We start from the raw sequence: 14892 nt of genomic DNA on the forward strand, positions 1-14892 counted from the left end.
GGTACCAGAGATTGAACTCAGGACCTTATGCTTATGAGGCAGGTGTGGCACCACTGACCTAAATCTCCAGCCCTGAGATGTTTATATTTTTTGTCCTTTATTCTGCTGATATGCTGTTTAACATTTATTGATTTACGTATGTTGAACCATCATTGCATCTTTGGGATGAATTCCACTTGATCATGGTTTATAATCTTTTCATGTGCTGTTGGACTCAGCTGGCTAGCATTTTGTTGGCTCGAATTTTGCATCTGTGTTCATCCAGGATATTGGCCTAGACCTTTCTTTATGTGTATGTGTCCTAGTCTGGTTTTGATATCAGAGGAATGCTGGCCCCATAGAAAGAGTTTGAGAGAATTTCTCCCTTTCAAATTTTTGGAATAATTTACACTGCAGGTTTAAGTATGTTATGTTTCCATTATCACTTGTCTCAAATTTTCAATTTTCCTTTTTAAAATAATTGATATTAGTTCTATAAAATGTTTGGTGGGATTCAGCAATGACGCCATAGGATCCCGAGTTTTGCTTTGATGGGAGACTTTCTTTTTATTACTGATTTAATCTTTTCACTCATGCTTGGTCTGTTCAGGTTTTTTATTTCTAATGATTCACTCTTAGTACACTGTAGATGTCCAGGAATTTATCTATTTCTCCTAGATTATCAAATTTCTTGGTGTGTGGTTGTTTAAAATAATTTCTAATGATTCTGTTTTGACTCTGATTTTTATTTGTTTTCTCTTTTTTTCTTAGTCTAGCTGAGGATATGTCAATTTTATCCTCATTTTTATGTTTATTAGTACATGTTTGCAGCACATAATGAGTACATTCATCCTGGAGAATTGGTACATGTACATAACATGTCTTAACTTTTTTTTTTTTTTTTTTTTTTTGGTGCCAGGGACCTTGTGTGGCACCACTGAGCTAAATCCCCAGCCCTCATCTTAATTCTTTTTATGTCCCCTTCCCCTCCTCTCTGTCCCTTCTCTATCTCTTTCATTTAGCTTTTTGAAAAGAAACTCTTTGTTTCATTGATCTTTTAAATTTTTCTTTCATTAATTTTTACCTTGATCTTTATTATTTCTTTCCTTCTACTGACTTTGAGTTTGGTTTCTTCCTGTTTTTCTAGTTTCTTGAGGCTCATGATAAGATTGTTTACTTGAAATCTTTATTGTTTTTGATGTAGCTATTTATTATGTAATCTCTCCTCTTTGTACTGCTTTGCTGTATCTCACAGATTTTGTTGTGTTCCCATTACCATTTGTCTCAAGAAAATTTTTAATTTACTTCTTAGTTTCTCCAAGCATCTATTGGTGTTCGGGAGCATGCTGCTCAATTTCCATGTACTGGTATAGTTTCCAAATTTTTACTTATTATTTTCTAGTTTTATTATATTGTGCTCAGAAAAGATACTTGATATGATTTCATTTTTAAGAAATATGTTGAGAGTTGTTTTATAGCCTACAATATGATCTATCCTGAAGAATATTACATAATCTGTTGAGACCATGTATTCTGCAGCTGTTTGGATGGGACATTCTGTAGATATGTTAAATCTATTTGGTCTAAGGTGCAGTTTAACTACTATTTCTGGATGATATGTACAGTACATTGTAGAAAGAGAGGTATTAAAGTTCCCAGTTATCATATTGGAATTGTGTCTCATTTATGCCTATTAATGTTTATCTATTTAGGTGCTTTGATATTTAATGACCATATATACATATAATTGTTATTTCCTTTTAACGAATTGATCACTTGATCATTGTAAAATGACTGGCCTTGTCTCTTTTTACTGATTTTGATTTAAAGTCTATTTTGTGATAAAAAATGTAGCTTTCTGAAAATCTTTTTTCATCTCATTACTTTGAGTATATGCATGTTCTTACAAATGAAATGAACTTTATAAATATTATATAATTGAGTATCTTTAATTTTTTTTAATTTATTTGAGATAGGGTTTCACTGTGTAGATCAGTCTGGCCTTGAACTCACAATGTGGCCTAAGCTGGGCTTGAACTTACAGTCATCCTCCTGCCTCAGCCTCCTGAGTGCTGGGATTACAGGCATGTACCATCACACCTAGTTTGAGCATTGTTTTTTAATCTATTTAGGACTTCTATGTTTTTAATTAAAAAATTTAATCCATTTACATATAATTATTGATAGGTAAGGTCTTATTACTGCCATTTTATTACTTATTTTATAAGGGTTTTGGGGTTTTTTTTTTGCAGTTCCTTCTTTTCCCTCATCTCCATCTTCCTTTCTGTTTAAGTGATTTTTCTGTAGTAGTGTGTTTTGATTCTTTGCTTATTATTTTTGGCTTTGTGGCTATCATGAGGTTAACAAAGAATCTCAATGCAAGTTGTTTTGAAATAATAGTAACTTAACTTTGCTCATAAAGACAAGAAAGAAAAAAAAGAATTTTAAAACTCTATACTTTCACTCCATTCCTTTCCATATTTTGAATTTTTGATGTCTCATATTTTCTTATATTGCCTATTTATTAACATTTTAATATGTTCTTATTATTTTTTGTCATCATACTAAATATATATGTGGTTTATGCATCATGTTTATATAGAGAATATTAAATTTTTCTATATGGTAAGTTATTTTACCAATGAGTTTTACACTTCCCAATGTCTTCTTACCCATTAGTGCCTTTTTCTTTCAACTTGAAGAACCTCTTTTAGCATTTCCTATTAAATAGATCTAGTGTTGATGAATTCAGCTTTTGTATGTATAAGAATGTCTTTGTCTCTCCCTCATTTCTGAAATACTGTTTTGCTGGGTACAGTACTGTTGGTTGGCAGGATTTTTCCCCTTGTGAATAACTTGTGAATAGATCATCCCACTTCCTCATGGAATGCAAGGCTCCTTTGAGAAGTCTGTTGTTAGGTCAATTAAAACATTCTATATGTTCTTTCTTTTCTCTAACTACTTTCAAAATTGTCTCTTTGTCTTTAATCTTTGGGAGTTTGATATGTCTTGGGGTAGATTTGATTCAGTTGAATCTGATGGATGATCTTTGACCTTCCTTTACATGAATAGTTGTATCCTTCTCTAGATTTGGAAAAATTTCTGTTATCTCTCTGAATAAATTTCCTACTCCTTTGGCATTCTCAGGACACTTTGAACCCCAATAACCTGAGTATTTGTTCTTTTATTACTTTCCCAAAGTTCCCATGAGCTTTCTTCATTCCTTTTCATTTTTTCTTTTGTGTGTTTTTATTTATTTTATTTTATTTTTTTTTGGTACCAGGGCTCGAACTCAGGTCCTTGTGCTTGCAGGGCAGGCAGTGGAACTACTGAGCTAAATCCCTGGCCCTTTTGTGTATTTTCAATAGCCTATCTTCAACTCACTGATTCTTCCATTTGACCAATTCCACTATTGATGGCTTTCTAACTCATTTTCATTTCACTCATTGTACTTTTCAGCTCCCGGACATTTCAAAAAACTATTTCAATCTCTGTCTTAAGTTTTTCTGACCAATTACTGAATTTTCTGTGTTTTCCTGACATTCATTTAGCTTCCTCAAAATAGCTATTTTAAATTCTCTGACAGCTCACACATATCCATTAGCTTATGGTCAATTTCTGACACCTTATTTTGTCCGTTAAATGAGATCATCATTCTCTAAAAGTTTTTGATAATTGTTGGTAATCATTCTTCATGCACTAGAAGATTAAATATTCCTTCTAGATCTTATAATTGTGTGTTGTTTATGCCTCTCTTCCCAGAAATTCTAAGCAGACTGTTTATTTGTTCTGATCCTGAGGTCAGTGCCATTATTTGAGCACTAGATGGCGCCATAAGTCCATGTTTGCCACAAGTCAACAGTTACTGTGTTGTCACTGTTTCAGTAATAGAGGGTGCTCCTACCCTAAATTTGTTGCAAATCTGCAGCTAGTGTGCTGTATGAGATGAACTAGGAGTGCCTATAGAGGGTAATACAAACTCAATGAGTCTGCTGGGCCCATACACCTATCTATAGCCACTGGATTCTGCCCACCCAATATTGTGCTTCACCCTAGAGTGTTCAGCCTTAAGCACCAAATACTGGGTCACATCCAGCACTTTCAGCTTACCAAGACCACTGAAGCACAGAGGCAGGATCAAGGCCCATGCTTCTATGGCCAGCCTGATGCTGCAGTCTCTGTGGCCTGATACCATTGCATCCAGCCAGAAGTGACATCCATCAGAGAGAGCATAAATCCGTCTCACCAGGGCTGCAGGTTTCTCCCTTGTACTGTCCCTGGACACTAACTGGCTTCTGCTAGGTGGGCACTAAGTTCCAAGTCAAAGTCCTATACTTACTTCTCTGCCATAACCCACAAGCAAGTAAAATTTTTCTCTAAGCTGTGCTGTCTGAGGTTTCAAGAAGAATGATGATGAAGGGTGATGATATTAAGCTGGGTAATTCCTGACACTCACAACCTCAGGCACTGGTGTAGCCTAGGCCTGTGCCATACTTAGATGTGATGCAGGATGGAATCTAAGTCCATCTAATTAAGGTTGCAGGTTTCTAACTGGCCTTGGGTGGATCCAGAGGCTTCATCCATGAGCCCTGTCTGGGGGCAGGGGCTGTGAGACATGGTGAAAACGGTTGTCCTAGTACTGGTTTCCAAGTCTAAGAACACACTTAATTTCCTTTTATTCCCCAAGCAGGAGGCATCTCTCTGTAGGCTGCTTCATTGCTTGGAGTTAGGGGAAGAGTAATAAAAGCTCCTTTTTCTTTTCTACCTTCTTCAGTGCAGCTTTTCTTATTATTATGTTAAAATCAGGTACTATGATGTCTCATCCGGTTTCCTTAGCTCTTGTGAAGGTAAATGCATGCATGAATAATTGCTCAAAGTGGGGCATGTTGGTGTGGTACATGGCAGAAATCCTAGGACTCTGAGAGGCTGAGGCAGAAAGATTGCAACTTTGAGTCCACCTTGGGCAACTTAGTGACCTTGTCTCAAAATTTTTTTTTTTGGACTGGGGATCGAACTCAGGACCTTGGGCTTATGAGGCAGGCACAGTGCCACTGAGCTAAATCCCCGACCCCCTTGTCTCAAAATTTAAAACAAAAGTTTCTAAAGGGCTGAGAATGTAGTTCAGTGTGAAGGCACTGGGTTCAGTCCCCAGCAGGAGGGAAAAAAGTTGTTCTAATTGTGTTTCTGTGGGTAAATGATCACTGGAGCATCTTGCTCTGTCCCTTTTAATGTATTTTTGAAACTATTTTAATGCTTTATAAAAGTAAATTCTTGAAGGAAACCAAACTTCAACTCTTTCCAATAGTTGTAAATTTTTCCCCCTGCTTCTGTTCCCAGGACTGAAGGGCTCCCTCCAGAGGCTGCAGCTGGAGTATGTGGATGTGGTCTTTGCAAATCGTCCAGACAGCAACACCCCCATGGAAGGTGAGTGAAGAAACTTAATAAAAAACTAAAAAATTATTGCAGACTTATTCTATTCACAGTAGAAAATGAAATATACTTAAGGTTGATTTGATTGAATATGAAAAATAACCTTTTTGATCGATGCTTTTCAGCCTTAATATTTACCTTGAAAGTATTGTGTATCCTGTATGTTCTCCTTTTCTTCTTCTCTCTCTCCCTCTCCCTTCCTCCTCCTCCTCCTCCTCCTTCTCTTTCTCCTCCTTCTCCTTCTTCTCCCTCATTTTTTTCTTGTCCTTTGCAGCTGAAGGCACTAGGTTTAGAGTCCTGCTGGTTACAGTGCTCATTTTTTCCAAGTTTATTTCACTTTATAATTTCATCAACTATCACCTCTCAGCCTTTTGGCTAAGATGAAGTATATAATTTCATCAACTAAATAAATAAATTAATTAGAGGGAGAGTTTATAGCCCAAACATCAATATTTTGGAGAGAGTCTTCTGAGGGTCTTCTTATTTCATGATGATTCTAAGTCTGAGAGTTTCCAACCTGTAGTAAAAAATGCTAAATGGTGCTGTAGCAGAGGCATGACAGGAGTGATAACTCAAAATAAGACTGCTGGTTGTTGACCCTCAAGGAACTTCGACATCTTAGTCTTTTTCAGTTACAATTGTTGGACCACAGTTTAAGCTTCACCCTGTGGAAGTTTTTAGAATATTCCTTAAACCAGATTTTCTGCAGCATACATTTGTTTATTAAACCTTCTTAGGGGGCTGGGGATGTAGCTCTGTGGTTCCGCCGCCTGCCTCACAAGCACAAGGTCCTGAGTTCGATCCCCGGTACCCAAAAAAAAAAAAACCTTCTTAGGATGTTTGAGAAAGAAAATGACTTGAGAGGACACATTTTTTAAATGTTCCAATTAATTGAGGTTTAAAATCATTGATTATTATTTACCTGAGATGACTAAAAGTAGAGATATTTGAGTATAAGAAGAAATAGGAATATTTTGGTTGAGTTTTATAATATGATATCGATTATCAGTTTTCAAATAATAATATAGTATAATTCACATAAAATTAAACTAAAGGCAATTTTGTATTTAATAATCTAAAAGGTAGTTCAGGCTGTTGTAATAAATTGGGTTCTGAGAGATTTGTTCTTGCTATAGGGTTATAGAAGTTATGGAAAAGTATAAATGATTAATGTATATACAAATTTTTCTAGGTTAAACTAATGAGAATAAAAAATGTTACAGAAACTACTTTGCCATTTTATTTTTTGATACTTATTTCTTTGCCATTTATTTCTTTCTTAACTACAGAGAACTGTTAAATATCTATTACCTATCTATTTATTTATATCTTATTTCTTCCCAGAGTTTTCTGCTTTCTTGATTCTGGAAAATTAGGAGTTTACTATAAAGTAGTATCATTATTGTTAATTACCCATTGAAATGACATAGGGATCCATGCATATTTTGTCAAAGCCAAGATTAGGTGTGTAATAAAGCAAATCATAAACACTTTATTAGTATAAGCATTGCTTATTGCAAAGATAATATGGTGTCACACAATTCTGAAAGACAGGTGAAATCAGCACTAAAGCTATTTAGTCAGCAAAAGTGTCAAAAAAATACCATTTAGTGGGGCCTTTGAAAGACTAGAATTGCCTCACATTTAAAGTGTCTAGTGACTATTTCTCTTTTTGGAAAAATGTCTTTGTATGTTAGGATGTGTATGTTAGGATAGAACATCTGAAGTTTTTCAGGAGTTTCCCTCCACTCCAACCTTACCTTTAGTTTTACAGATATATTGTAGTAATATTTTAGAGTAAATTGCATATCAATAAAAGGAGGAATATATTAGAATCTCTCAAACAAAAAATTTGCTTTAAAAATAGGAGGAGGAAATTCTTAAACTGTAACACTAACAAGATAATATCTTGGCTGGGCATGGTGGCATATATCTGTAATCCTAGCTTCTCCAGAAACTGAGGCAGGAGGATTGCCAACTTTGAGCTAGTCTGGGCAACTTAGCAGAACCCTGTCTGAAGAGGGCTAGGGATGTAGCTTAGTGGCAGCATACTTGAAGCTCTGGTTTCAATCCTCAGAACTGAGAAAAAAAGATAATGTTGTCTCTTATATAAACTCTGATTATGTCTTGAACTTTATTAAAAGAAAGTTTCAAGGTGTTTTTTAAAAATAGATTGCAGCTGTCTGATAGTTTGTAACTGCAGCATTGTCTAGCCTCTACTAGAATCAAAGAAAATGTGTATGTTCCCTAAGTTTCTTACATAAAATTCCACAAAGCAAAATAGGAAGCTGGTATATAAGGAGTCATTGTCCAAATTACAAAAGCATAGTGAAGAGTATCAAACAGTAGAGATTTGGCACTTGTTGCAAAGGTTCTGGAACATGGCTTTCAGTAGCCAGCTCGGCCGCAACTGACTACCTCCTGTTGGAGTGTGTCCTACTTTTCCTCACCTCCAAGGGGAAACCCACTCCAAGCAAGCCCATTGAGCTTTGAGGTTGAGTCTTTTCAGAAAATATAGCAGGCATGTTTCATGGGCAATTCTCATGTAGGACATGTTCCAGAGTGAAGTAGTTTCTCTACCTTTCAGAAAATATGCACTGTACCCTCAAACTTAGTATGCTGATTTGTTCCAAAGTAGATTCAATGGAAATATCAGAGTTTGAAACTAGTGTTTGGGAACATTCTTTTAAATAGCTTTTTCTACTTTACTGTAACAGAGGAAAGTATTGAACTGGGAAAGGGAAGAAATAGAAAATGAAGAGGCAAGGGTAGCCAGGTGGACTTGGGCACATTTGTTTCTCAAAAAATGGAGGTGAAGGGGTGCTGTCCAAGCTATTTCTGGGTTTTATGTTAACAGTCATTTTTGCAATGATTTTGTAAATCGTGTGTATGTGTACATAAATGAAAGTTGTGCATATTCAATGCTGTCTACTTAAGGAGGCCTATTAGTGCTTCTAAAAACAATAATAAGGTAAATGCTACATATAATCAAAACTGCTCTTGAAAACCCCTTAGTAAATGTTAGTCAGTGTTACTCTAAAGTCTTTAATTATTTATTCAGTTTTTTCTCCAGATATAGTAACAAAACCATCACCAAATACTTATCCAGTCACTCTTTTTTTATGACAGGAAAATCATTAATATCATTCACATACTTTCCCTGCTTCAGCAATCCACATTGGCTATTTTAGGTTCCTTTGCTCCCATTTCTGTTTAATAGAAATGATACAAGAGTAATCGCCAAGTTCATATTGTTTAATTTCCATACATTAAATCTATACATGTTAAAACTATCTATCTTCAGCACTGTAGATGATTTTTATTGGTTTCATTCATTCCTTCTCAATTCCATGGACTCACAACACATATTAACTTTTGATTTTTCTATGGCCTTTATTTTAAACCAAAGGGATCTATGCACTTACTGAATGAGAGAGCCCAGCCACATCAGCACTAGATCTTCTCTATCATTTATTACCCTCTAGAGTGGACACTGGCATCTCCAGCCACTAACCGTACAAACGTCAAGGATCATGTGCCTGCCTTTGGGTATCTCAAAGGCACATTTTAAACAGCTTCCACTTAAATATGCTCAAAGTACCATTCCAAATGTTCTGTCATTGGAGAATGGTAAGACACTTCATTTGCAACCCGCAGCACTATGGAATACAATTAGACGGTTTAGGGATATGGGAAGATGTTCCTGACAGTCAAGGGGAGCATGTGTACTTTTTCTTCTGTCCTTATTTTTTTTTTTTTCTGGTTCACCTAGTAGTAAGTCACTTTTCTTTTGCAGCATCTGCCATGCCATCTGTCTCTGCCACAGTATCTGGCAACGATGGCGTGTTTTCCAATCCTACAAAAAAAAAAAATCAACCCCAAAACTCATTTCTTCTTTCTTTTAATGCTGTGTCCCTCCACATAGAATCACTGACCATTCCTTGTGCTCTATGAAGCTCAAATTCTTAATTCTGTCACTTTCCTAAATCCCCAATGTGGGTTTCAAAATCTCTCCAACCCACTACACAAGAGAAAGTTCAGGACAACTTAAGTCATGTGGGACATGGACAGACAGAGCATTTAGGTGCCTGGGGATCTGTGGTGGGAGGCTTTGTTTTTGGTTTTCTGTCATTCTCAAATGCCAGACTAATTTCACTGCTCCAGGGAGGAAGTGATTGAGCATGACCATGGTCAGAAAAGAAGGCTGTAAAATGTATACCACTTGTGAATAACAGCAAAAAGAGAAGACCTATTTTAGTTTATATAGCTCTTGAAGTCTGTTGATGTGAGTGTATGAGGATTTTTTGGTTCAATTAAATTTTAATTAATTTTTAATTTTAAAAACACTTGAAATTGAGTCTTCTTGCTTTTCATTTAGAGATTGTTGCCAAAACTAGTTAATCTCTTACCATTCCTGAGTTGTTAAATATTATTCCCATACTAATTACTGTTCTATTTATTGTTTTCTTCTCACAGATTAATGTAGATATAAAGCAATTTAAATATCTCAATTTCAAATAATCAAAATTAGCTTCATTTAATTCCTATAATACTAGGTCAAATAATTCAATCTAGAAGTATTTACTTCTTTCTAAGCCATTTCTTTTAGTATTATCATAGACAAACAGGAGTCTATGGGTATTCAAAAATCTAGGATATCTAATGACAACTCAGAAAATGCCAGAAAGCAGAAATTATTGCAGCACTCACAAATTATCAATAGTTTATCAATTCCAGAATACTGGATCATGTATTTAACTTTTCAAACTAAAGTTTTCAGAACAAAAATGCAATTACCTAAAGCCTAGTAATATCTTTTAGCCACAACAGATCACCCCTTCTGCCTTTATCTTTTATTATCTTCACTGAAAGCTGTCCTCAATCCATCCACAAAAGCATAATAGCAGGAAGAAATTTTCTGCAAGTGTGTAACTGAGCAGTTCAACAGAAATATAATGAAGCCATATATGCAATTAAACTTTTTCATTAATCATATTAAAAAGAAATAAAGATTAATTATAATATTTCATTTAACCCCATATATCAAAATTTAGCATTTCAACACATAATCAATATGAATTTATTAATGATATATTTGATATTATTTTTTCCTCATACCAAGTCTTTGAAATCCATGGTGTACACTTTGATTTGGACCAACAAATTTCACGTGCTCAATAGCCACATGTGACTCATAGCTACTCAATTTAACCACATAATCTAATGGAGCCCCAGCCACCAGTGGGTACTCAATAAATATTTATTGGATAGATGGATGGTTAATTGAATGAACAATTGAACAAGTGTCTGAGTGACTGCATGAAGTTCTAAAGCTGAATAGATCCAACCTCATTTTTCTCCACTTGAAAACTTGTCTGTGTTTCCTACATCTATAAACATCCTGATACCTGGTCTAGCTCAACATATTTCAAGGTGATGCTAAGACAGACAGGTTATTGGCAAACAGACCCAGGACTCTCTTACATCTCATTTCTTCTCATCTGCAATAGCAGCAACGTCCAGATGCTGGATCTCTCTCCAGAAATATGACTGATACTGAAATAAGCAGCAATGAGTGGAGGGATAACTCTTTGACAGTAAAGCTGCCCTTCAGGATCACTACATCAAATTAAAACTATTTAACACATTTCATTCATGACTCTGGCCAGGATGCTCCTAAGGGCCTCTGGTGTCCATCAGATCAATTTAACTCCCTGGCTTGAAAGACTGGGACAGCTGAGTTTTCAAGAAATTAATATGGAGAAAATGATTTTCATATTCAAGACGAGCCAAACTCTACCAAGCCTGTGGCAAAAAGAAAATGTGTTCCAATTTTACTAAATCAGTTTATTTCCATTTTAACTATGAACTCACCAAAACTTTTACAGATATTTTAGACCTACTCAGATGATGTTTTATCTTTTACAGAAAAACAAACCATGTCATGAAAAAAGAAATCCATTTCATCCATCCTAAAAGCAATGGGGGGAGGGGGTCACTTCAAGTTCTTTAAGTCTCTCCGCTTTTTAGATAATTATGTGTTTTTTTTCATTGTGGACTTCCACATTGGAGCAGTATTTCTGCAGAATGGGCTGGGCATGAAATGGGCACAGCTTGAAATTGTGGCTTTGCTACCAACCTGACTTTATACTTGGGCAAGTTACTATTTTCATCAAGGCTCAGTTTTTTCACCTAAAAATGGAGGTAACATGTAAGCCACCATCTGAATTAGTTAACATTGCAAGCATAATACCACCCTCACAGTTGAGACAAAGAAACGCAAGCCCCATATAATGTACATACATACATATAAAACTCCTCCTTCTCTGGCTCTTCTGAGATGACCATGGGAAAAGCCTGAGGTCCTGAAATTACAATATGAAAACCAAATGAAGGTGGCCAAACTACAGGGTTGACCAGGGTCTGAGTAGGTCATGTAGGAATCAAACCACAGAGCTAGCAACAGGATGTTCTCCTAACCTACTTTTGGGATTTTTTCCTGAAATCCTTGCTGTCACTTAGTTTAGTCACAGATTTTCCAAGCTTAATCTGCTTAGTGTGAAAGGCAATCTTGTATCTGTGACTATTTTCAAAGATGTCTCTAGAAAAAACTCAGGATTAACTCATTCATTCGATTGATATTCATTGAAAATCTGCTTTGTGCCAATCACTGTTCAAGACACTAGGAGAAGCAGAAGTTAATGAATCAGGCAAAAATCTTGCCCTTATAGAAATTACATTCTTGTTGAGGAGACAGATAAGAAGTAATAAAGATATATAGCTAGCAATACTGTAATAGTTGGAGAAAAACATAAATCCTGGGTGAGGGATAGGAAATTACAGGGGATAGATTTTAGATATGGTTATCAAAGACGGTGTCACTGAGAAAGATATACGGGGACAGTTTGATCTCCCCCAAAATAGAACAGGCATGTCTTTAGAGTTAAACCCTAATTCAAAGGGTCTTTCAGTTTCCAGCTAATTTCCACTTGTCTAGGCAAGTTATTTAACCATTCTGGTCCTTCATTTCCTTATCTGTAAAATGCAGGTAATACTATCTACTCTATACAGTCATTGTGAAGATTATTATTTGCTTAGGATGTTACCTAGTACATTGTAACTACTCAAAAAATTAGAACTGTCATTTTCTGGTTATTGTTTCCATAGTCCAGCTGTGAATTTTTCATGTAAGAAATTACCTCGATCCAATGGTAGCCTACAAAGATACTACCAAGTTATCCTAAAGGTCTCAAAAAAAGAAAAATTCATGCAACAAATTAAGATGCATGAGTCACATGATTTATCAGATCAATTAAAATGCATAATGAGAAGAGGCAGTTAAAATAATTAGGATAGAACATATGTAGATGGAAGGACTCAACTACCAAAATCTTAGAACATGCACTGCTCATGAACCTCTTCTTTTGCTTCCACACTGGCCTTCCTCATGGTTGCAAGGAATAGATGAGATTTGAGCAAGGGAGCTCAGCAGACTGAAAGTGCCTTGATGAAAAGTACATTTTCTCTTTGAAAAGACTCAGGGACAAGTCCACCTGACCATTAGCTGTAGCTCACCAGTTAGCTTGATATGCAGTTAACTAAATCACCAATGCATAACTGATTGAGACCTTATTACATTTTCATATTTCATGTATATTTAATCTTTTTCAAAAATACACCTGAATATGTTGTAAATTTCACATCTTTCCATTCCTCCCTAGTTCAGCACACACATTTTCTTCTGTCTGTGGCTAATGTGACTCCATGGTTACCAATCCACTTAGTTTTTGTTTTGGTACCGGAAATTGAACTCGGGACTTTGCGTTTGTGAGGCAGGTGGTGGAACCACTGAGCTAAATCCCCGGCCCAATCCACTTAGTTTTACTAAGAGAGTTCTATAAATTCTGCCTACGCCTCATAAGCTACTTGTTTGTCCAACTGGTATCATTTATCCTCCGCTGTGTCCTTTACTTTTTTGAGCAGAACCAAATACTCCTAAGTGACATGGGAAAGGCACACTACTGAGTTCATTCTGAGTTGTTGACATGCTGCCTCAGGTTTGAAGAGTCTTCAAGGCCTGCTGAAAATTTTTCTATAGTTAACAGAGGCCCACAAAGTTGTGAATGGGGATCATTTTGATATACATCTGTCAGAAACAGAGTCCTGATGAACAAATTATTTTTTCCACCTGGGTCTCAGAGCAAGAATAGGAGCTTTAGAAAAATTACTTCCACTAGAGCATTCTGGCAAGTTAAGGTTTCCAAGGTTGCAGAAAATATGTGAAGAGGTGGCTTAAAAAAGAAAAAAAAACACCTATATTCCAAAAACCAATTTAAAGTTGGGCCAGGGATTTAGCTCAGTGGTTCTGTCGCCTGCCTTGCAAGCGCAAGGACCCGAGTTCGATCCCTGGTACAAAAAAAAAACACCCAATTTAAAGTCATCTGGTGCTTTATTTTGTGCTTTTGTTGGAAATCAGATTCCCCACCGTCATTCCACAAAGTCCTGGTTGGAAGGGAGAATTTGGAAAAGGACATGCTTGTATTATTCTATACCCTTTAGCTACTTCTCCCCCACCCCTTTTTTTCTTCACATCTTCACTTAATAGTAAAGGCGTAAAGATTTAAGCCCTAGCCTTAGAGATACAAAAAGAGAAGCAAGGTGGGCCATTTGTTTGAGGCCTATTATAACACCTATCAAAAAGTCTCCAGGCCTCGCCAAGTTTCTCTTCTTGTTTTTTCCTTAACCTGTTTTTAGTTAAGAATAAAGAGAGAGAGGGGGGAAAAAAAAGAAAGAAAAATGAAGGTCGCTTCTGCTCACCCCAGCTGTCAGGTGAAAAATGGAGGTGCCTGGTACTCTGAGGCTGTGAGCTGTGACTCATGTGCACTTCCTTCTGTGTGAGTTGTCATTTCCCTGAATGATATCTGGAGTTGTGACAACACTGAACTTTGTATTCCAAAGGCATGTTGACTCAGTCTCAGGAGAATTTATGTCTGTAAGTTCCTCCCTGTGCTGCAGCCAACCTGCAGCACCATGCACCGGAAATGACGACCCCCATGGAGCTCACCTGCCTGCACAGGTGGGCTGCAAACTCAGCAGCCTATGTCTTAACAGCGGCCCGCTCACCAATGCTGAGTTAATGGAATAGCAGAGCCACCTGTATCACTGCTAATCTAAAATTCTCAGTCAGTGGGGATAAACAAATACCTTCCAGCCTCTTTCTTACTTTATGTACAAAAGAATTAATAAGAGTAAGAGGTTTTATTAAATTCCTCCTGGATGTTTAACATGTGGAGTGAAAAAATCCCATCCAAGAATTAAGGTGCTAGTCTTAGGCATTTGAACCTGGCTGAGTTACTCAGGCTTTCTGCTTCTCCAATTTTTCATTTATAAAATGGGAAGAATAGAAACACTCTTTCCTAGCTATTTTCAGCACTGTTGTGAAGATAAAAGGAAATCATTTAAATAGAAATGTTTTATAAATCA

General features: G+C 36.3%; 1 protein-coding gene across 4 annotated transcripts in view; it reads left to right on the top strand.

The window, feature by feature from the left end:
• Positions 1-14892, top strand: part of Kcnab1 (potassium voltage-gated channel subfamily A regulatory beta subunit 1) — a 444167-nt gene that overhangs the window by 376882 nt on the left and 52393 nt on the right. For all 4 annotated transcript variants that reach the window (XM_004834500.4, XM_004834501.4, XM_087186405.1 and 1 more), the window contains exon 8: positions 5317-5403. In XM_004834500.4, coding sequence (XP_004834557.1) covers positions 5317-5403 — 87 coding nt within the window. The remainder of the gene's footprint in view (positions 1-5316; positions 5404-14892) is intronic.

The sequence above is a fragment of the Heterocephalus glaber genome, unplaced genomic scaffold (assembly GCF_053883595.1).
Source record: "Heterocephalus glaber isolate CG9 unplaced genomic scaffold, H.glaber_assembly_v1.0 deba00001504, whole genome shotgun sequence".
In the NCBI taxonomy this organism is placed as follows: Eukaryota; Metazoa; Chordata; class Mammalia; order Rodentia; family Bathyergidae; genus Heterocephalus; species Heterocephalus glaber.